This window comes from Harpia harpyja, chromosome 17, assembly GCF_026419915.1.
Source record: "Harpia harpyja isolate bHarHar1 chromosome 17, bHarHar1 primary haplotype, whole genome shotgun sequence".
In the NCBI taxonomy this organism is placed as follows: Eukaryota; Metazoa; Chordata; class Aves; order Accipitriformes; family Accipitridae; genus Harpia; species Harpia harpyja.
The window spans coordinates 11,216,200-11,240,172 of NC_068956.1; the positions used below are offsets into that span (position 1 = coordinate 11,216,200).

Below are 23,973 nucleotides of genomic sequence, written 5' to 3' on the forward strand. Positions count from 1 at the left end.
ACATTGCTCCTTTTTACCAAAGGTTCTTTTGTGGAAACCATGGTAGAACCAATCCATTCTGTGCATCTCTCAACTTCACATTTTACAAGTAGTTCTGTTGGACTTTATAAGGATAGGAAATAAAAGTGAGGAAAAATGAATGTAAAACCATAACTGTTTCCATACAGTAACATTACTTACTTGTTTCACATTTTCTGCCAAGAACACAACATAAACACTACAAAATCCCAGCTGTGTTATCACTAGGAAGAAGTCGACAATATACCTGAGGAAGAAAAAACAAACATACATTATACTTACCATCCAAACAATTAACCCATTTCTACCAAATATACAATTACTGCTCCTTTTTACAGTAGTCAAAATGGTAGATTCAAATGCCACATTAATCTCATGAGCACTGCAGTGCAGGTTCCTCTTATGGCAAAACACAGTGGGTTTGTATGTTTGGTTTTTATAGTAGGCATTGAGTAGGCATCAAATTTCTCAAAAAAAAAAAAAACAATGAAGGTGATCATATTTTAAAGTGGCATAAAATGAAATTCAAAGACTTAACAATGTGGTACAAATATAAACAACAGACACACATTCAACGCAGATATAAATTCTGCTGGGGTCCGTTAGTCCCCAACACAGCAGTTTTCCACCAGGACCAGAGATGAAATGTCTCATACAGTCTAAGTTATACAAGATTCAGCAATTCAAAATAACAAACATTTTCACATCTTACTAAGTGGATCTATATCAATGTATCCAAATACACATTCAGACACTGTACCTCATTGAAAAAACACTCTAAACTATGGTTCAGATTGTTTTTGAAAAATGTTATACACAATAGTGGACTGAATACATGCTGTAACGAAACTCTGCTAGAGTCAGGTATACAGCAGAGATCTGCCTCAGAGAATGGATTTGCTGCAGCACAGTGTCTCTGGAAATCAAACTGCCATTTGTGGCTTGTAACTCTTTGGGGCATTACAGAATTGCCATTATATTTCACTACAAACCAATTTTCCTCTAATTGAGCTCTACTCCATTCCTATGCAGTTATCACAAAAGATCTTGAAAGACTAGCTGACCTTTTTCTTATTCGAAACAAATAGCCAAAACACAGGATGCAAGATGCTGCATCCTTGAAAATAGCAGAACCAAAAAAAATTCTTCCTCAAGTGAGGAAAAAAACCACTTTAAATTAACATTGAACAATATGTCTGAGTTTTTGAGTTTCACTACTCTTTATTCATACCATAAACCCCATGAACAGCTATACAGCAACAAATGGCAAAGAAAAAATAATGGTCTTTTTTAAAAGAGGGATAAAGTATTTAAAAGAGACAACAAGCTATTTATTTTGCAATAATGACATGCAGATATTTAGTAAATATTTCTCCATTATTTGTATGTTATATTTAAACAGGAATCAAAGAATTGCTTTGCTTCTTTTCAGAATAAATATACTGAAGTAATTAACATCTGCAGTGTCAACCTGCTTGAAGAGTGAACTCTGATGCAGAGAAACTGTGTTTATGGTAAAAGAGAATGAAAATTTAAATTACTTCACTACATTAGAAATACAGAATGAATTTCTGGTTGTACCACATCTCTTCTTATATTACTACGCAGAGTTCTTTTCTTCGCAGCTCTTGTAGACCTGAAAATTGAAATGCCTAACAGAGAGAGACACTCCCCAATCCTCCCATGTCACCACTACTAGCTGGCTGCAGGAAATAACAACACTGCATAAAAACATTTCAAACATGGAGAACACATTCTTAAAGCAAGTAACATCTTAGTAAAAAGGAAATCTCCTAACCAATCCAAGTGTAGCCATTAATTTTTAATAATGAATTTATTATATTAAATTCTAATGCAAACTTACCGTCCCCAAGAAGCTCGTTTCTGAAGAGCAGTCAGGGGCCCAACTTCCATGGCATAACTAACTGTATCGCTATACCCCAGTGAGGATTTTTTCATCCTGAAATCAAAGAGTGAAGAAAGAACGGAGTTACTAGAAACCATGAGGGCCTAGATCCCTACCTTGAAAATGCTGGTGGCCTCCCAGGATTATAATAAGTAATAACCTGTGGCACCATTCTGCAGCTGCTGAGTTTTAGAGGTATGGTTTGGGCTTCTTTCCCCCAGGAAGGGCTATTCAGCACTCTACAAGCATGTGAGCTACAATGCTGCTTCTCCCTAATTCAACAGTACTAAATCAGTTGTTCTTACAGAACAACTTTCTTGATAAATTAATCCAAAATTAGATTCTTAGAATATCAGCTTAAGAAATTAATCTCAAACCTAAAAGTCACAAAAAACTTCAACAGGATTCAACAGATTTTCCTGGACAAGCAGTCAATCACAATTGTTTCAGTGATCTTAGTTTTATGTACATCTTCAAGGGCCATTCAAAACTACAGAAGAAAAAGTGAAGAATTCAGGAATGACAGGATCCCTTCACAGTACAATACCACATTAAACTGATAAGATAGTGTTTCCAGCTACAGGGACACAAACAGTTTTTGTTTCTATTCAGTTCAAAAACTTCACTGCACTTCTTAAATTCGAGACCTTCCCACTGCTTCTCTTTAACACCTGACAGTAAGATAAAAATGTTTAATAAAAGTCACTATTAATCAAAATACTCTATCAGTCAAATTTGCTGCTTCCCCCCCAGTATTGCACACCTCACTTGGAGGAATATCTAGTGTTTATCTGCTCACTAGCATCATTTTAACACATTCCTTCAGCACTACAATTTCGAAGAATCAAGTTGTCACAATCCAAAGAAACAGAACTCACATATAATCATGAAAGACATCAACAGCAATTTTTAGTTTATCTTCTATTCCTATAAAGTACTTATAAACTGGCTATTTATAAATTGGACAGTTTTCAAAGCTATGAAGATTCAGAAGCTATGAAGATAAAGAAGGACTAATGGACTGAAGCTAAGCAATTAGAACTGCAAAGAAAAAGACCTATTTGCCAGCAAAGAACAGGATACTAGGCAACACAAGTTAAACCGACTTCATTTTGTGTACGAGTAGAGAACAAATATTTTTTCAATGTATTAAAGCAGTGTTGCACAAAGCATAGCTATCATTTATAGTTGCACCGTAAGAATTTGAGTGTTGCTTCTTTCAAGTACAGGATTCTGAACTGAAAAGAAGAAACTGCTACAGCAGCAGGACATTCTGTAGGCCAAAAATCAGGAATAGAAAAGAAGAAAGAAAAAAATATTCAAACTCAGCAACAGAGTAGTTCCACATTTACCTCTGACATAGACAGTGGCTGCAACGTACCAAGATGTGCATACAATGAACAGATATAACTCCTATGAACACAAGGCTGATTGGTCCAATCTGGTATGGAAAAAAAAAGGGAGGACAAAGGAGATAAACAGAATTTTCCATGAAAATATGTTGGGGGAAAATCTTTACATGCAAAAATTTCACATTGTAGCAAATAAATTAAGAATTAAAAATTTTATGCAACTGAATATTTTTTTCCCCCTCGCAGGGGGAGATTTGCTGCTGATGCTTTATGGCATTCCTCACTTTTAGTTCACTACCTGACAGAAGGCTACTCAGGGGAGATCAAGCCATAAATACCAAATGGGTGTGAACAACTTCACTCCTCTAACAGCTTCATTAAGACATTTGCCAAAAAAATCTGTCAAGGGAGCAGCCTGCATATATGCACAATTCAAAACAGTAATTTGAACCACTTTAAAGTGGCAATGACAATAAAAGTTTCTTTCCCTTACATTAGTAGACTTGACAATGTACAGTATAAAAAAAAAGACAAGAACACAACCACAACCCTGATAACTTCTACTATTAGAAGCTACAGATAATTTCCAAATTAAATAATTTGTTTTGGAGTAGAAATCTGACCAAAAGTTTTCACAGAAGGTACTTGGTTTTCACATGTAACTTCCATTCTTAAACCGAATGTCCTATAATAAAGAATTACAGGATTATTTAGCACAAGGTGAAAATTTCACTTGATTAAATTTGCCCTGCCTTAGGAAATGCATTGGTTGTTACCTAGTATAAACAAGCTGTGTGAAACCCTGTTTCTGCAGAAACACAAGATTGATTTAACAAGCTGATGCTGCATCCTAGGACATACAGTCTGGCTCTAGAGAAGTCTGGACAAAGATAAGACAACCCCATAATAACAATTCCCATGAGACATCATAGGAGTCTGAGTGAATCAAAATCTTTCCTTTTTCTGAAAAAGTTTTTGGTTTTGCCAGAAAAACACTTTGGCTGAGCAAAAATACAAATCGTGCTATAAAGCCTTCAGTGTGAAGCAGTAACTTTAAAAAAAAAAAAAAAAAAAAAAAAAAACCAACCACCTCAATCTTCAGTACCAACTTCACCAGACTAAAGAGGAAAAATAGAACACAACTCTGTTGAAATGACAAACAAAAAGTATCATGATTTTAGTTTTTCAGACTCAGACACATATCTGTAGATCTTTCTAGATAATTTTTCTAATCTATGAAAAATAATTGAATTCTTACCACAATGCCAGCATTTTTTATTGCAAGTGGAAGACCAAGAAGTCCAGTTCCAATGTTTCCCTTGAGGAGGTGCGTAAGTGTTTGTATAAACCTGAGGATAAAAATATAAAAAGTCACATTAGAAGTATGCTGAGATTGGGGGGGAAACAAAAAAAAAAAAGCAAAACCAAAACCACACCCTCTGTCATTTATTAATAAAGGGATAAATTGTGAACTTCAACTACTTTAAGTGGTCCAGCTACTTTAAAGAATGTCCAGCACATTCAAATAACGTTCTTACTCATCTTTACATGTGAGCTCCCTCAAATACAACATACAAGTCTGATCTTCAATTCCTTCCTCCAGCTTGTGAAAGGTTTTCTGTGTAATTTTACTGTCCTTTTGCCTCAGAGTCAAAATTACCAAGTTTCATCCATGCTATTTTAGAATCAATAACATTCAAAACAACTACCAGCTGCAAATCACAAGTCTGACAGCCAAAGATTTATCAAAAGAAAAAAAACACTTTACAAGTTCTTCTAATTAAACTTTAACAAACAGATTATTTCCAAAGTTTTCTGAAGTTTCTTTATGAAAAAATAAAATCAATCAAAACCTTCCTTAAACAGTGCTTGGATTTTGAGTGACCCAATCACTTTACAAATGGGCACCTTGGAATATTTTACAGTGAGTACATTGTTAGCTTCCAAAAAACAGAGAACCTACTCAAAATGGGCTGCTTTTTGGCAGAACTATGCAAAGTCCTGATGTATAACCACTAAACTGTACCGCAGGTGCAAGAAAACCCCTTAAGAGTTCAGTAAACTACTCGTGAGAAACAAGTCAGAAGCAAGAAATTTTAACAAGCTCATACTTAAGAGTAATACATACGTAATGCCTTCTTCATTATCAAGCTGGTAGTGCTTCTCAACTGGCAGGAAATTATTTTCATGCTCTTCATCTGAGATGGCATCTGAATTTTGTTCATCAATTAAAGGCTTCATTACTTCCATGTCTGTACAACAGAGTTAACACTACATTAGCATTAGAAACTAACTTACAGTTTAGAAGTGAAACATGACTCAAACTTCCCATGCTATGAGGTTTACCTGTGTTCCTAACTATAAAGCTGATTTAGGCAGATAGATACACACAGCACAAGTTTGCACAGGAACTTATCTCTGGCACATCATCTCATTAGCATTATTATAATTATCATTATGGCCACACACTACAGTTTTTCATTAAAAAAACCAACCTTTTATCATCAAAACGTCAATGGTTTAGATCATTTTGAAAGCTAATAAACATAAAGCAAAACAGAAAAGTCATCTATTGTTACAAAAGGATGAGATTCATCTTACCCCCCATTAGCTACTGCAAAACTAAGCATTTAGTCTACTCTTATCAGTGGTGAGCAAGGGCACTCCCCAGAGTCATCCCATCCTAAAATGGATAGGTAAGACAGGTACTGCAGAAGACGTCTCCAGTCAATGTCAAGAGAACCAAGATAAAGGAATTAGGCTGCATGCTTTGAAAGCTGCAATTTCACGAACCTTTTAAAGTAGCATAAACTGCCACTGCAGTCAACAAATGCCATTCCACCATCCAGCTAAACAACAGCACCAAGCAAGAGCAAGCAGCCAGTAGTGAACAAAATTGCCTTTCAGGCAAAACTTACAGCTTACGGCAGTTTAATGTTGATTAGATTATAAACATTTTTAAATTACTACAGTTAAGCAAAACAAACCCTGCCAGGAGCAAAAAGCTTATTTACCTTACACTTGCCTACCACAGTATCCATTCATAAAATATACTGAATAAGTCTCAACTTCCATCATTTTCACAAAAAAAAGAAATCCCTGTGATTTTAACATCATCTATTTAAAAGAAAAATACTGTGTATTTCTCAATGTGCAAGAGCACATCTTACTGAATTATCACATTATTTTTCTAAGTGTGCAAGAGCACACCTTACTGAATTATCACATTATTTACGGAACTTGGAAAGCATGAAGAATATAACAAAAGACATTAGCTACATTAAAACATACTTCACTCTTCAGCAAGCAAAGAAATTTCATAAACTGAGTGAACACTAAATACCTTAACCATACAGTAACTTATTTATTTTGTGAGAAAAATATAGATATTAACTAAATACCTCTGAAATCTTTAACACTGGTGAGACTGTAGATACATTTAAAAGAAGGCATGGACAACTGACATCTTTATAGTACATAGCGGTATATGAACATGCCAAATACAAGTTTTATTTTGAGGAGTTATGGTCAGTCTGATAAAAATTACTGCTTAATTTGAAAACAAGAGACATGCACAGAAACAGACAGGAAATACAGAACATACTGAAAATTAGCCATTGTATTGGGTTTGCATGGCAAAGTTTTGGTAGCAGGGTGGCTACAGGGGTGGCTTCTATGAGAAGCTGCTAAAAGCTTCCCCCATGTCCAACAGAGCCAATGCCAGCCGGCTCCAAGACAGACCTGCCTCTGGCCAAGGCCGAGCCCATCAGCAACGGTGGTAGTGCCTCTGGGGTAATGTATTTAAGAAGGGGAAAAAAGTTGCTGTGGGACAGAAACTGCAGCCGGAGAGAGGAGTGAGAACATGTGAGAGCAACAGCCCTGCAGACCCCCAGGTCAGTGCAGAAGGAGGGGAGGAGATGCTCCAGGCGCTGGAGCAGAGATTCCCCTGCAGCCCGTGGGGAAGACCATGGTGAGGCAGGCTGTCCCCCTGCAGTCCATGGAGGTCCACGGGGGAGCAGATCTCCACCTGCAGCCCAGGGAGGACCCCACGCCAGAGCAGGGGGATGCCCGAAGGAGGCTGTGACCCCGTGGGAAGCCCACGCTGGAGCAGGCTCCTGGCAGGACCTGTGGCCCCGTGGAGAGAGGAGCCCACGCTGGAGCAGGTTTGCTGGCAGGACTTGTGACCCACAGGGGACCCACGCTGGAGCAGTCTGTGCCTGAAGGACTGCAGCCCGGGGAAGGGACCCACGCTGGAGCAGCTCGTGAAGAACTGCAGCCCCTGGGAAGGACTCACGTTGGAGAAGTTCGTGGAGAACTATCTCCTGTGGGAGGGACCCCAGGCTGGAGCAAGGGAAGACTGTGAGAAGGAAGGAGCAGCAGAGACGTGGGATGAACTGACCCCAACCCCATTCCCCATCCTCCCGCACCACTCAGTGGGAGGAAGTAGAGAAAAACGGGATTGAAGTTGAGCCCAAGAAGAAGGGAGGGGTGGGGGTAAGGTGCTTTTAAGATTGGGTTTTATTTCTAATTACCCTACTGTGATTTGATTGGCAATAAATTAAATTAATTTCCTCAAGTCAAGTCTCTTTGCGCGTGACGGTAATTGCCGAGTGATCTCCCTGTCCTTATCCTGACCCACAAGCCTTTTGCTATATTTTTTTCTCTCCCCTGACCAGTTGAGGGGAGTGATCGAGCGGCTTTGGTGGGCACCTGGTGTCCAGCCAAGGTCAACCCACCACAGCCATTCAACAAATTATGAAGGTTTACATGAAACCTTAAAGATGTTTAACCCATCAGCAAGGCACTGAAGCCAATCCTAAGCAAGAGGCACTTACAAAGGAAAACTGTAGAAGAAGTGTAATATATGCTATAAAGCAGAAAGCAGCTTATCCAGGCAGTTAAAATTAAATGCATACAGCTCAAACTCTCCTGAAAACAGCAAAGTGTCATCTGAATTTGGTGTCAATAAAGTTTAAAGTCAGTAATGAAAGCACTTGACAGAAGCAAAGATGCCCACTGGAGAGCAAAATCAGAGGTCAGAGACTCAACCAGAAAGTACACTGTAAAGCAAATTTATACTCAAGTGATACTCTAATTATACAAGTCAAGACGGACTTAATCATCTTCACTACATAGCATATAGTCTACGAGTTGATCAAAAGAAGGGTCAGCAAAGAATTTTCTTCCCTCTACTCCCACAGCATTGTGTTGACTAGTTCTTGAGAATGCCATGACCATCCTCTCTCAGCTCTGAGTCACTGCTGGGCTCATTTGACACTCAACAAGACCTGCGTACTCTAGTTCTGGAGTAAAAGCCTGTCCCCTCAGGGGTCAGAGGAGGCAAAGTGCCAATGCTGGAAGTTCCACCCAGTGGGCAAGTGATTAGGCTCATTTTCATTTTTAAAATATTGAGTCTAAACTAACAATCTGAAGTGTTTTCACTAGGAACAAGCCAAACTACAAGTGTGCATGCAAAGTCTGTGATCACATGAGATTCAACAACATATAAAAGAAATCATCGTTAAATTACTTTTCCAGTTTTGACTCCATCACATTTTGTAGGATGCTATTTGTAATGCTAAACGATGACAACACGCAGCAAATAAGGTTCCTATTTAGCAGTATGAGGGGATCAGCATGACTCTTAGGACCAACAGCACCAGTGAGTATCACCAACTGCTCAGTGAAGGGAGAAAAGTTCCTCTTCTTCCATTCCAGCCTGATACTGAAATGTTGGATATATACATACATCCACACTGTTTACCATGCAACCAGATCACGCTCAGAAGACTGAATTTTATAGACATCCCATTTTACTCTTCTCCTAACTTTCTGACCCTTCTTCTGATCACAGAGGTAGTCCTTTAAGAATGGATTTAGACATACTCAAGCATTCCTCTCATTTTTTAAGTAATAAGAATTTTTCTAAGACAGGCTATTTTTTTCCCCTCAAAAACTCATCTGCCCATGCCTAAAGCCACCTAGCCATCTAAGGGTTATTGTTATCACTATCCCAGCTCTGATAATTACTAACTTATTGTCATGTCTAGAAGTGCTAAACAACTCACTGCTCTGCACAAACGCAAATTAAGAAAACAGCCCCTGCCCTAAAGAGTTTACAGTCTAATCATCCTCAGTTCACCTACTGGGTTATTTTTTGAAGTTGGTTTTTTTTTAAACCATTTGTCATTTTTAACTTTTCCTGTGAAGTAGTTTTGTAGCTCACTGAAGGACTGCTTCAGAGTAGGCTGTCCTTAAACAAGATTGCCTTTGAGGGTTTTTTATGGTTTATTCTGTCATCTATGTAAATACCAGTCCCGATTATTTCAGCAGATTTCACAAATGCATTGTACCAAATAAGCCCAAAGCAAAATAGATATTTGCAATAACTGGTAAATTTAATTCACACTAGAAACATATTAAAACAAACAAACAAAAATTTAAAGCACTACAGAACAAGATTTCAGTATTAAAATCTTTAACACCAAGAAATTTTAAAGATATTTAGAGAACTTTCAAAGAAGTTCAAGTACCAGTCTATTTTTCCTAGTTATCGGTATTCCATCAGACACTGTCAGTTACCTACTTCTTTGCCACCAAAGAACAGCACAATCAGACTGGCAAAATGCACTTAATTTTTCCGAGTTCAACTCTGGCAGGAAAATAACATAGCAGCTATTTAGAAACTAATGCATAGCATCTATGTAAATTCTAGGTTACATCATTTAAAAAAAAAAAAAAAAGAAGGTTTCTTCCCTGTGTGCACTAGAGAGATACACAATTCAGTTCTTATTTATCACTCTACCATTAGTAAATAAAGAGAACAAAAATGTTTACTATACTCTTGCTACACTCTTGACCAAGATGACCTGAACATGCATACATTCACCATCACGGAGCGTACTTTAATCTGGAACTCGCCTTCCTTGATTTCAGGATCTTCAATTTCATCATCCACTGTCACTGCAGCCAAGGCTGCCATCCATCTTCTTCCATATTCATGAGTAGCAGAACCAGCAACATGTTTTCCCTAGTTGGGGGCACTTGCATGAAAGAAACCATCCTACAAGCTCTCCAGAAAAATCCTCAATTCCTTGGGCCCTGCCACATTGCCTCCCTAGGAGGTATTAGGTGGTAAAATTCCCCCATGAGAACCAGGACGTGTGAACACAACCAGGATGTGTGAACAGAAGGCTTCTTCCAGTTGTTTAAAGAAGGCTTCATCCACCTCTTCTTCCTGCCTTGGTGGTCTGTAGCATAGAGTCGCCTTTCCATTCTTGCTGGTTGGCCTTACTTCTGATCTTGAGCCATAAGCTCATTTGTCCCACACAGCAGTTGACCGATTATGACAACAAGCAAAGCATTTTTAGATGTAAGAATTAATGGAACAGAAGGAAATATATGCAGGTGTATTGGGTCTCGCTGAGACGGAGTTAATACTCCCCATAGCAGCCCTCATAGCGCTGTGCTCTGCATCAGTAGCTAGAAAGGTGTTGATAACACACCAGTGTTTTGGCTACTGCTGAGCAGTGCTGGCACAGCATCAAGGCTGTCTCTCCAACATTTTTGCCCCCCCCTCAATGGCAGGCTGGGGCAGGGCAAGATCTTGGGAGGGGACATAACCAGGACAGCTGACCTAAACTAACCAAACAGATATTCCATACCATATGACGTCAGCTCAGATATAAAAGCTAAGTAAAGGGAGACGGAAGGGGGGCATTTTTGTCTTCCAGAGCAACCACTACGCGTACTGAAGCCCTGCTTCCCAGGAAGTGGCTAGACATCGCCTGCTGATGGGAAGTAGAGAATAACATCATTTGGTTTTCTTTGCTTTCGTGCGCGACCTTTGCTTTCACTTTATTAAACTGTCCTTATCTTGACCCACGAGGCTTTTGTTATATTTTCTCCCCCCTGTCCAGCTGAGAAGGGGGAGTGATAGAGCGGCTTTGGTGGGCACCTGGCATCCAGCCAGGGTCAACCCACCACAGCAGGTCAGACAATACATACTGTCCTGATTTATTTAAATTCGCTGTATTTGTCATAGAAGACCAAGAACAGGATGACAGATAACACATGAAATGGAGGAGATGCTGTCTTTCCAGACTGAATCATAATCCAGACAGAAGCCAGCCTCTTCACCTATGAGACTGAATGCCTGACTGTGGGATACTTGGAAAGTAATGGGCACATAGTGAACAATCCAGACACGATGGAACTGATCAATTTGTGAGCCAAGGATGTTTTGTAGGCAGCAGGCTTCAAGGACACTTTGCTTGTGTATACATATTTAGCCAATGATCGCAAGAGCATTCCAGATGCCTTTAGAAGGCCTTGAACAGAATAAACAAGACAACAAAAAAAGAAAGATACCAATTAGAAGAACACAGGTGCACATTCCACGATAAAGGGAACTTGGCACAAAGAACCTCAATTCGGCAGCTTATCTTGACCAATTAGACTGAGACAAGTTTCACTTGTTTTAGTTAATACAACCAATTATGCCTTATGTTTATGCACGTGTACAGTGTTGATATAACCAATCATTAGGTGTAACTAGGCGCGTGGACAGCACATGCTAACCAATCTCTAATTTGCTTATGCGCGAACAGTAACTAGAATGAACATATAAACTGAGCTATCTTGGCAATAAAGTGGCATCTGCTTGATCATATTGATTGTGTGCAGTGTCCGTGACTTCTGCGTCAACACCTGACCATTACCCCTTTTCTTCATCTTTTCCTTGTTTGACATCCTGATCTTTGTTCAGGAGCGAGATGACAGCAGTAACGAAAACATAAGCATTCTCAACGAGGCAGGAAGAAAGCTCACACTAAAAGATTTACACCAGCTATCCACTCCAAAAAGCCAGCTTCTCCCCCAGTTGATGAGCCTGTTCCCACCTCTCCATCCTTCACACCATATATACTTTCCTTGTATATTTAAATTCTTACGTCCCTTCATGCATCACCACTTCCAATACATTAATTCTTATGCTGAAAAAATCCTTTGCTATCTGAAATATCAGTAACCACTGTGCTTTTCAGGGATGCCTCCTGGAGAAACAGCAGGACACTTGGATAGTAGACTACTACTCTGCCTGCTACTGGTAATGGTAAACTTGAGTTTTAAGGAGATGTCTACATGATGCAGTTTTTAAGAAGTATCTTTCCCATAGAATTTTCACCAATTTACTCCTTGAGATCACAACCAATCATGTGACCCACTACACTGACCCAAAAGAAAGATAACCTACTTCCCCACCAAAAGAGGTTATATGCAAAGTTTTTAGTCCATACATATAGTCAACATAAACCTTTAAAGGTTTCTGACCTTTAAAGATCATCTTGCTCCACTCCCCCCTGCCATAGGCAGGGACAGCTTCCACTTGATCAGGTTGCTCAAAGCCCCATCCAACTTGGACTTGAACACTTCCAGGGATGGGGCATCCACAACTTCTCTGGGCAACCTGTGCCAGTGTCTCACCACCCTCAGCCTAAAAAATTTTCTCATGACCAATCTAAATCTACTGTCTTTCAGTTTAAAATCATTGCCCCTTCTCCTGTCACTACAGGCCCTGGTTATAAAGTCTCTCTCTCCATCTTTCTTATAAGCCCCCTTTAGGTACTGGAAGGCCACTATAAGGTCTCCCCGGAGCCTTCTCTTCTGAAGAACCCCAACTCCCTCAGCCTGCCTTCACAGGAGAGGTGCTCCAGCCCTCTGACTATTTTCAGGGCCCTCCTCTGGACCCATTCTAACAGGTCCATGTCCTTCTTGTGCTGGGGGCCCCAGAGCTGGATGCAGTACTCCAGGAGGCGTCCCATGAACACTGAGCAGGGGAAGACCACATATGGTGGCAATTTTATACCATTTCCTAAGCTAAAAGCAGTATCATAATAGTCCTTCTTTAAAATTTGCATGGGGAGAGATTTTCCAATCATATACTGCTGGAACACAGTGAGTAGAAGTTCCCCTCCACAAGCAAAAATTATTGCTATGCATGAGTTGCATACACTAACCTTTACTGGCCTTGAATTTTTGCAATGAAATGCTTTGCCCTCATGCTATTTCTTGAGCTTTCATTTAAATGATTTCCCATATAAAAGACCTTCAAGCACACACAACTTCTACAACATGTTATTCTTTTTCATCTCTTCATTCTCTGCTGGATCCACTAAATTATCTCCATATCAAAATAACACATAAATACTTCGGGTTTGATTGTTTTCACCTTTGTGCATTTGCCTCCATGACATCACATTTCTTCTCAGCCTCATAGCTATTCATTTTTTCTGCATACAGTACAGAAGTCTATAAAATCTTCTTTGCAACTTCTCCTTATGCCTCTTGGTATATGCTGTTCTGTACTTGAACCTTTCTCCAGGCATTCTGCCATCTCAAGATTCATTGACAAGATTCAGGGAGACCCATAAAACTGACAAAAATCACAATGAAGTTCTCTGAACTACAGCACAGCACACAGCCTCACAATTGAGAAAACAACTCTAAGCATGTGGTCTTCCCGTATTTTCTTACTACAACGTTAGACCACTTCAAGCACAGTTGTGCTCCTTCTTCACTGCAAGGTCTTCCACACTACGCAATCATCTTAGCCCAAAAGGAAGGCAACAGTCAATTTAATATAGCACCCACTTTTTAACTTAAGCCACTTGGGTAAAGTACCTGACCATCCTTTCAGGGAAAAAAATGGTGTCTAAATATATTTATCATGGTGGTTTGAATATTTATTTACAAGTCCTGGGGAAGTATAAGCTACATATTTTTTAGTATCTATTTTCCCACACCATTCTGTTATTTTATTAGTGTCACTTACACAACAGAACACCCCAATTTCATACTCAATTGCTTTCCCAGCTGAAAGCCATGAGCTATCACTGATAACAACAGAAAAGCAATGCATCATAAAGAATATTTACTTTGAAAACCACATTAAAGTTTTATTTACGAAGTGGCTCGATGTACAAGGCAACACATTTCATACAAAACTTGAGTCCCAATAGCACGGAACCTCCTATTTGAAAGAAGCAGCTGCTATTCTGTTGTCAGTACATGCAAGAACCGAAAGTTTTCTGCACACATACCACTTTCTGCTACATGTTAACAGTTACCTACATTCTGCTTTCAGTACATGTCATGCTAACCTGCCCATCATCATTGGTCTACATGTTGAAATGAAGACTTGAATGTCACTAAAAGTTAATAGGATGGCAGGATCTTAGGCGTTTCTTTAAAAGTACTTCTTTCAAACACAGCTAAGCAGTGTGCCAGACTTCTCAAGCCAGGCAACATTCATGTGCCAAGGCACTAAGTGTCAAAACAATGTTTTTAAAGGGAATTTCCTTATGTGAAGGATGTAGCATCAGCTGTTCCAGAGAGAAGGGAAGATTTCACCTTACTTAAACATTGAGAATTGGTCTATCTGGCCACAGCAAAAGGTGATTTTCCCCAAACGTCCCACTAAAAAACTTTTTAAAGCTGCATTCAATTAAAACATCTGTATATGTGTCTTTTTACAGATAAAATCTTTGCCAACATTCATTGAACAGTATTTGCATTACGTAACTGATTTTATTGCTATTGGTTTACCACACTGCTGTACTTTTAATACTTCTAAAATGCTGATCAAATTGATAATCCTTAAAAGAAAAAAAGTTCATCTAATGCATCTCAAAAATACAACCAGGCCTTCCAAAGCTCCAAGACCATTGCCATCAGCTTTTCTCTGAGGTGGTAGTTGGTCACAACAGCAGCAAAATTGCACACAGCTAGAGCACAGTAGGAGGCTTAATTAATTATCTTCTATGATTGGCCTTTTTTACCAGATGAGAGGCATTTATTTTAACCCTGTTATTATGCAGACATTCATTTGTCTGAGCATATGCCTGGAAACAAAGAAATTCTTTTTTTAAAAACAAGATTCAAAGAAACAAATTTGAACTTAATACAGACAATAAAGAAAATCATTACTATTGTTAAATATACTACCCCATACAACACAAATTAAAGTTATATGTCCTTTATATGTACAGGTCATAGCAAGTCTTGAGAAATTTTGTGTACTACTACAGACTAAATCTCCTGCTTCTAAAATATATTTGCAGGTCAGAAGAAAAAACAGTAGAAATCTAAGACTTCTTCTGAAGAAATTAAATCCAGAGTGAAAGAATCTGATTTTCAACCAAGCACCCAGTAGAAAGCTGTGTGTGTAAAACTCCACAGAACAATAACACTTTAAAAATCTACATCCATTTATGTACATTTTTTGTCTTGTGGGACCAGTACATAACCATGACAACAGTACCTTGAAATCTCTTCAGCCATCCTTTGGCATACCAGTTCTGGGCAACAGATATGGAGGGAACAGGAGTAAATTAGGTTGACTATTTACCCATGTTCTCAGAAACTGCTTAAATTAGACCCCAGAATATCCACTTCCTATCTGTACACTCAGGCTGGCAGTTCGTTGATCCTATTCTAACATAATAGCTCATTTGAAAATAAATTCCACTACAAGTTTTAAAACACAGGTAACAGCAACCAGCACCAACTTATATTGTGACAACTACACTTACTACAGGTTCACCTGAAATACTGCATTATATAAAATACTCCAGCAATGCTATTTGGTCTCTATTCTAGCCATATAAATGTTCTTGAATTGCCTCTTTTCCCCATCATTCCTCATTTATCCCATGACTGGTGTATAGCTTTAGCCTAAAACATGTGAATCTGTTAACAGTAATGGTACTGGGACATAATACAAGGTTTGGATCATGCAATTTTCTAAGCATGGGGTTTTGTTTGATAATAGATGTCTGCTGTTGGAATACTGTGGCTATGTCCCTACTGCGCAGTCCATACTCACACTGACATCCAGATTTGTGTAACATCCAAATTTAGTAGATCCAAACTTGTGGTCTAGAGCACACCAGGCAAGAAAGCTTGAGATTTCTCTGCCCCATAAAGCAGATACGTACTCACAAAGTAGAAAAGCAAGTGCTTTGCATACTTGGACCTAGCCTGAAATTAACTATTCTGGAAAGTCCACAGTCACTGACAGAAAATCAGCATGGAATATGCACAGTGACTTTGATTTCTTCCTAGAAAGGTCCAATACATGCAGTTTAAATACATATCTCAAATTCCAGCTGCAAGAACAGCATATGCGTGCCATACCTGAATCAGAGGTGAAGTTGGCTGCCTGCTGTCTCACAAAGCACATGGTGCAGAGTGCACCTCAGACTGCCTTAGGTCCACACTCTACCAAGCTATCCAGACTGCGTCCAAACACTGTACACTATTAGGGATCCAATCCACTGCTTAGTCACAGGACTTGCTGAAAACTTTGCATCATCTTTATTCAACACAACTAAGAATAAGGAAATTCACTTCTACACACCCTTTTGTTTTTACTTAGCCAAAGTACCAGCCAATTTTCAGCCCTGTCTTTCCTTCAGCTAATATGAATTTCTTTTCTCCTCATGCCACCACAAAAATCTTTTCAGATCAAATGCGGTCTTCAGATTGTCTTAACAGTTATTTAAATATTTGTCATGGTTTCTGCTTTCTTCTGTGAACACCCATGCAAGAAGGATGCCAAAAAACTCTGCAAGTACTGTTACTATCAAGCAAGGTGTATTTGGTTTGTGTGGCAAGGTTTTGGTATTGGGGGGGGCTACAGGGATGATTTCTGTGAGAAGCTGCTGGAAGGTTCCCCTATGTCAAATAAAGCCAATGCCAGCTGGCTCCAAGTCGGACCCGCCGCTGGCCAAGGCTGAGCCCATCAGCAACGGTGGTAGTGCCTCTGGGACAACAGAGTTAAGGGGAAAAGTTGCTGCCGGAGAGAGTGAGAAGATGTGAGAGCACCAGCCCTGCAGACCCCCAGGTCAGTGCAGAAGGAGGGGAGGAGATGCTCCAGGCGCCGGAGCAGAGATTCCCCTGCAGCCCGTGGGGAAGACCATGGTGAGGCAGGCTGTCCCCCTGCAGCCCAGGGAGGTCCACGGGGGAGCAGATCTCCACCTGCAGCCCAGGGAGGACCCCACGCCAGAGCAGGTGGGTTCCCAAAGGAGGCTGTGACCCCGTGGGAACCCCGCGCTGGAGCAGGCTCCTGGCAGGACCTGCGGATCTGTGGAGAGAGGAGCCCACGCTGGAGCAGGTTTGCTGGCAGGACTTGTGACCCACAGGGGACCCACGCTGGAGCAGTCTGTGCCTGAAAGACTGCAGCCCAGGGAAGGGACCCATGCTGGTGCAGTTCATGGAGGACTGTCTCCCGTGGGAGGGACACTGAAACAAGGGGAGTCAAAAGAATCTCAGTAGACATAATAAGGGGGGATGAATAAACATACCTACTTTACAATCTCACTGATTGTGGAGTCTGTTTTCCGCACGTCAGACCCCACGCTGGAGCTGGGGAAGAGTGAGGAGTCCTGCCCCTGAGGAGGAAGGAGAAGCAGAGACAAGGTGGGATGAACTCACCCCAACCCCCATTCCCCGTCCCCCTACGCCGCTCAGTGGGAGGAGGTAGAGAAAACCAGGATTGAAGTTGAGCCCAAGAAGAAGGGAGGGGTGGGGGGAAGTTGTTTTAAGATTTGGTTTTATTTCTCATTATCCTACTCTGATTTGATTGGTAATAAATTAAGCTAATTACCCCAAATTGAGTCTCTTTTGCCCGTGATGGTAATTGCTGAGTGATCATTCCCTACCCTTATCTCGACCCATGAGCCTTTCGTTATATTTTCTCTCCCCTGTCCAATTGAGGAAGGGAGTGCTCGAGCGGCTTTGGTGGGCACCTGGTGTCCAGCCAGGGTCAACCCACCACACAAGGCAACATAAAGTGCATTTCAACTTCTCCCAGAATTACCACTGCAACGTTAAACTGATTCCTTAACCCACTGGAGAGATAAATCACCGATTCATTATAGCTACACATCACACTGTAATCATGCATAAATGTCAACACTATATCCTCAAAGACCTCTGAAGAATTCCAATCACTACTCAACCACTAGTTACGCAGTGAGATTAAAGCTATATTGTTTAAATTGTTATAACCAGTATTTCCAGCTATGTATCTTCAAGTGTATTTTTCTACCTCCTAGAATTTGCCAGCATCTTGCCAACATTTATGGACGCACTGCCAAAGAAACCTTTGAACTGTTACTAAATGTACTTAATTCTACAACTTTTATAGCACACTGAATTAATCCTTCGGTTCAAAAGCTCTGCAAAGAAATTAATTTTCACTGAGAACTTTAGTTAATTTTTCTATACTGCTCAAGCAATTAACACTTCCAAAATTAACTGAACCCCTTAGCACCACAAGGGACAAAACTAATCTCCATCATTTTCATTTTGTGGGTGAAACAGAGACAAAAGGATGAAGCAGTCTGCCAGGCCTGCACAGCAAGTTAAAGGCAAAGGACGTATTAAAAACAAAGCCAAATACAATCTCCCATTGTTCCTTCGCAGAAGGTCACCTCCAAGAAAAACTCCTATCTAAAACCCCTTTTCCAAATCCAATTTAGCAATATGATCTGGTTTTTTTCCCTGATGGTTTTGAAGTCAGTGTCATCACGTAGAAAAAAAACTGGATTTGACATACAAGCATTAAAAGATTTGGGGGATAGGATATAGCTTATCATTGTTTACATCAGCTGTTTTTACTCATTTGTGGGAGCACGAACACACAGGTCTTGCTGGAACACCACTTCACGTGTACATTAAATGCTTGGCAAAAAGCAGTAGGCAAAGGGGGTCTTGTAGGTACTTCACTGCTCAGTCGGCTTCTACACAAGAACATGCTAACGTGGCCAGAAACATAGCACAAGATTCACAGTCCTGTGAAATGCGTTTATGAAATAGAGGGTGACCCAGTGCCTCTGTAATAGGGATAAAGATTCAATTTAATAAGAAACTGTTTTGACTGCTGTATAAAAGAGAAAATCAGAACCACATAATCTTTACACTAGCCTAAAATGTGGTTTTATGCTAATATTTTCTCACAAGCTATAGAATGCCATATTCATGATCCAGAGGGCATGCCCAGAGCTTCTGTCACCTAACCAAGCCAGTGGCTGCTCTTATGGGACAAGATTAGTGATCAAGTCTCTGAATAGCAGAGCTTTTCAATTCAGCATTCCGAACCAGTGCTCTGAAGAAAAAAAATAGTTACAAAGAAAACATTGCCACTATTTTCAGAATCTGCAACTGGCTCAGTAAGCAGCTCAGTTACTCCCTCAACCATAGAAAGAATTACCTGTTTCTCCACCCTCCAAACGTCAGCCTATAAATAACCTTGCCAGCACTTCTCCAGAAGGCATCGAACTGTAAAGTACAGCGCTGTCCACCAAACACACATAAATCTGGCAAGATCTGCCACATTACTCAGTCATGTGCTTCCACAACCGCTGAAGAAATTACAGATCAATAAAAAGTGACTATGAATGGTAGTGCTAGGGGCATGCTTGTCAAGATTGAAAAACTTTCGTAGTTTCTTCTAGTTCAAGGGGGAGCTAACAGATAACCCCATTCAACCATACACCAGCCAGCTCTCTTTATTTTCCAATACCACAACTCCTACTGAATACAAGAGACCTAAGAACAAAGAAACAAAAAATCCCCCCTAAAATGAAAATGTATTTTCCAGAATGAAAATTAAAAAGGAAAAATAATCTGATTTAAAAATTGCTATTAAATGCTAATAATTATATTTTCCATAATAGTAAAAGTTAGCATTAGCTTTTGTTGTTTGTTTTTCCAAGAACTTTAAAGCTCTACTTTGTGCAATTATTTGAATCACTCCTTATTTTTCTTTGGAAAACATGTCTTTGTGTCATTTATTTCTCTTCTTTACAGACTGTAACTTTAATAAAGTAGATTTATTCTGCTTTATGGCAGAATTGATTAATCTTGAGAAGAGTTATTTCTGAACACATGCTGAAAGTCAATAATGCCACTCAGTAAGCAGGAAGAATGGTTTGCTTTTGCATCATAACTGTCATATCCAGAAGGCTAATAAAACAAGACACCTGAATTATTAAACCAAAGCCTACACAGGTCTCCATGGTTTAGAAGAACTTTCAGCGGAGCGCTTTTACTGCAACCCACAACGTATCATTTCTTTGGGAAGACGTTAGTCTTAAATAATCCACTGTCCTGTCTAGACCAAGCTACACATTTCTACATGATTAACACACTTTCAAGTGATGACACATTGGTAACATTTAAATTTTATTAAGTATTGAACAGGACCAAACCATGAAAAAAACTTCTGAAATCTTACCAGGTGTTGATCTGCATTTTTAAACAGTTAATCTCATAAAAAATTTTGGTTTTAAGGTTTCTAACAGAAAAACTGTCAGAGCTGTGAACCTTAGCAAAAAAAAAAAAAAAAAAGCTAAAATTTCTTTCCGCCACCTTTGCTCCAGAGATGGCAATCTCTCATTGCAAGGTGGATCAGCCTCTGGGACAATAAAATCTGAAGCGTGTCTCCTGCTTCCCACCATTACCACCAGACAGGAAGAATTCTTGACATTACAGTGGAACACAGCTTTCAGACGAGACTTTCAGCCTGCCAAGTCCAGCCCAGAATCAGCTATACTTTAAACCTGCTACGAGTTATCTCTTGCCCATCAATGGAGAGACAAATTAAGCTGTGAACATATCTGTGCCCTCCAACACTCAGACTTAAAGGACCGAAGAGCAATCTGCAATAAATACAGCTAATATATCAAAACACACACACATACCCCAAATAAAACCAAACCCCCAACCCCCCCGCCTTTCATCACAGATAACAGCATCACCTAGCGATGCAAAGAGAAAGTATTTCCTAAACTCCTGTGCAAGACCGCGACTTCCCAATGAAACCCAGAGCCAGCCAGGTGCGTTGCCCAACGCCTTCAGGGAACCGCCCGCGCCTCCCTCGGCGCCGGCCTTCCGCCAGGCGGGGCCGCCGCCCGCCCCTCCGCCCGCCGACCCGCTGCGGAGAGACCCCGGCCGGCTCTCCCCCGCCGAGGAGGCCGCGGCGGTGGGAGAGGCTCCGCTTCCCTCAGCCCCGCCCGACCCCGGGTGCCGCCGGGCCGGCTCCGGGGCGCTCAGCCCTCGCCTCCCGCCTCCCCGGCCCCGGCCCGCGGTGCGCTGGGGAGGCCCGGGCCGCCGCCGCCGCCGCCGCCCGATGCAGAGGAGCGGCAGGACCGGGCCCACCCCTCCCCCAGGTGGGATGGTTCATCCCGCCCGCCTCGATGCGCCGAACGCTGCAGCGCATCCCCCGTGGGCCGAACCATTCCGCCTGGAGGGGAGGGGGGTGGGACTCGGCCGGCCGCTCTTCACGCTCACGCCCCCTCCTCTCCGCCCCGCGGCGAGCCGCCATCGCGCTGCCCCTCGGCTGCTACCGCCGCCGGCCCGCACGGCACTCCTCACCCAGCTCCTCCCCGCCGGCGCCGTCCATCTCCCCACCGGCGGGCTCTCCGCTCGCCCTTCCGCCAATGTGGAGCCGGCCGGCGCGGCGCTGCGCATGCGCCCCGCCCGACGGGTCGCGTCCCGCGGGAGCGAACCATAGATAGCGGCCGGAAAGACAAGACCTGCGTGGGGCAGGGCGGGCGTTGGTCCTCCAGGCAGGGTGTGCCGCCCCGCCGAGCTCCTTGACGCCTGCTGCCTTACGTCCTGCGCTTTCCTGTATGCCCTCACACAGCAGCAGCCCCGCTGCCGGGTGCTCTGTTAAGCATCTGCCCTTTGAAATGCGTGAGCCTCTTCGCGTGGGTGAGCAGGGCCTGCCTCTGCCTCGCAGTGGGTCTCCGTTGCAGGAGCTTCCCCCTTGACGCCCTCGGGCCTCGCTCTCCACAGAGCTTCCCTCTGCCTCCTGGGCACCCCGGCCCGGCCGTGCTGCAGGGGCCGTGCACAGCGTCCCTGCGACGGGACACGGGAGCTCCGGCCTCCCCTCAGGGTCGACCCTCGGCAAGAGGGGCCGGGGCTGAGACGAAGCGCGCAGCTAGTTGCTCGCCACGTGCAACAGCTCGTACAGTTACGAAAGGCTGGGTAATTGTGTTTGCCTTCCAGTGCTAGCAAATTAACTTGTACCCTTTTTTTTTTCCTTCAGAGCCTTTCAGGTGCAGCCGCTCTTAGATCAGCACAGGCTGCCTCACGGGAATTGGCACTGCTTTATGGGTATGCTGCAGCCCCAGGTCTAATGGCCCCATAAAGCCCTTCCGACATCTGCAAGGCTGGGGAGCCCGGCTTCAGAAAGGGCGCTGCAAGCATAGAGCCATAATTAATAACCAAAGACTGAAAACAAGGGTGGGAGTCAAGAGTTCAGCAGCACTTGACAGCTCAGCTTGTCAGTGATTTGCAGTTTGGCCTCCTGATTTGCAGTTTGGCCTCACCTTCAACAAGTCCAAATTATTTTCCCTATGTGAAACAAGGAATGATTCAAAAAGGACGTTTGTGAGAATCATAGTTAATGATGGATCAACCACTGGAACAAGAAAAGAGTTAGTGATGTGAAGACTTATCTGTAACTAATTGTTTCATATCTAGTTACTTCCTGAAACTGATGTTCCACTTTTTGCAGATTCCACAGTAACAGTGCATCTTCTCTGTGCACTCTTGTAGATAAGAATAAAATTTCTAACAAACAGCTTCACCCATAAGCAAAATAAACGTCAGGGAAATGCAGGTAGTGAAACAATGCAAAGGAGCATGGATTTGGAAATCTGCTGCTTATAAGTAATTGTTTTTATTCATATTAAAAGAAAGCAGTATTTCCTGTAATTCCTTGTATTTTTTTTTTAATCTTTGGAAATCAAGTGTATCAAGGTACTAAAATAGATTTCAACTACACCCTGTAATCAAAGCTATAATCACTCTGAAGGTCACTCTGAAGTGATATTCAGTATCCTTACTCTCTAAACCTTTCCTCTGAAATTAAGCATTTTAGACTTGTATGATAAGAGCTTCTATAATTCCATGAACTTTTATTTTCATGGTTTGAAGTCCCTAATATAGGGCTGGTTAGGGGCAGGTGGGGCAGAAGGGAAGAAAGAAAGAAAGAAAGACATAATGCTCCAAAGGATTCTCAACTGAAGTTATACTGTCTAGCCTAAAAGGATCACCCTTTGACAGAACCTTCTCCCAGCAAGTTTAGTCTATTGTGAATTTTGAACACTTGGAGACTGATCTTCCACTAACCTGATACACACTCTTTAACCTATCTTTTGTGCTACTTGCTCCCAGAATAACCCATCGGTATTTTTTCATCAAAACTTTCAAAGTTCTGCCTATATCTATGGCTGAGTGACTTAAGTAATAAAGTTTCCAGCTGTTGGTTTCCTAAAACAGAACATGGTTGGTTTTTTTGCAATGAGAATGTATGATAAAATAATTTGTCTTTTTTCTACACAGGAGAAATGCAAGAATCATCTGAAGCCTCTCAGAAGCTTCAGTCATCTTCAGGCAGGCATCATTAATTCACTTATCTACAATAAATAAATTCTAATGGGGAAGACATTCCTTTTCAATTGTCAAATTTATGTTTCTTTCCAGGTACCGTGCTTCTCCAAACCTTAATTTAAAAAAAAGAGCTGTGTAAGTGAGTGATCTATTACTTGGCTTCCTCAAATTTATTTTCTAAAAGGGTTCGCAGTAGGCAATCTGTGATTGTAGGTTATTGATTTAAGGAACTGA

The 23,973-nt window shown here is 41.4% G+C and overlaps 1 protein-coding gene across 3 annotated transcripts in view; it reads right to left on the reverse strand.

The window, feature by feature from the left end:
• SLC36A4 (solute carrier family 36 member 4) overlaps positions 1-21,813 on the reverse strand; it is a 122,243-nt gene extending 100,430 nt beyond the window's left edge. The window contains exons 1-6 of one of the 3 annotated variants that reach the window (XM_052812786.1): positions 21,715-21,813; positions 5,405-5,528; positions 4,535-4,625; positions 3,277-3,365; positions 1,883-1,978; positions 181-265 (exon numbers count right to left, since the gene is read on the reverse strand). In XM_052812786.1, coding sequence (XP_052668746.1) covers positions 181-265; positions 1,883-1,978; positions 3,277-3,365; positions 4,535-4,625; positions 5,405-5,528; positions 21,715-21,742 — 513 coding nt within the window. In that variant the 5' untranslated portion in view covers positions 21,743-21,813. Of the gene's footprint in view, positions 1-180; positions 266-1,882; positions 1,979-3,276; positions 3,366-4,534; positions 4,626-5,404; positions 5,529-21,714 lie in introns of those variants that run through there. The other 2 variants (XM_052812787.1, XM_052812788.1) reach the window with 2 other exon arrangements.
• Between the last annotated feature and the right edge of the window lie 2,160 nt (positions 21,814-23,973).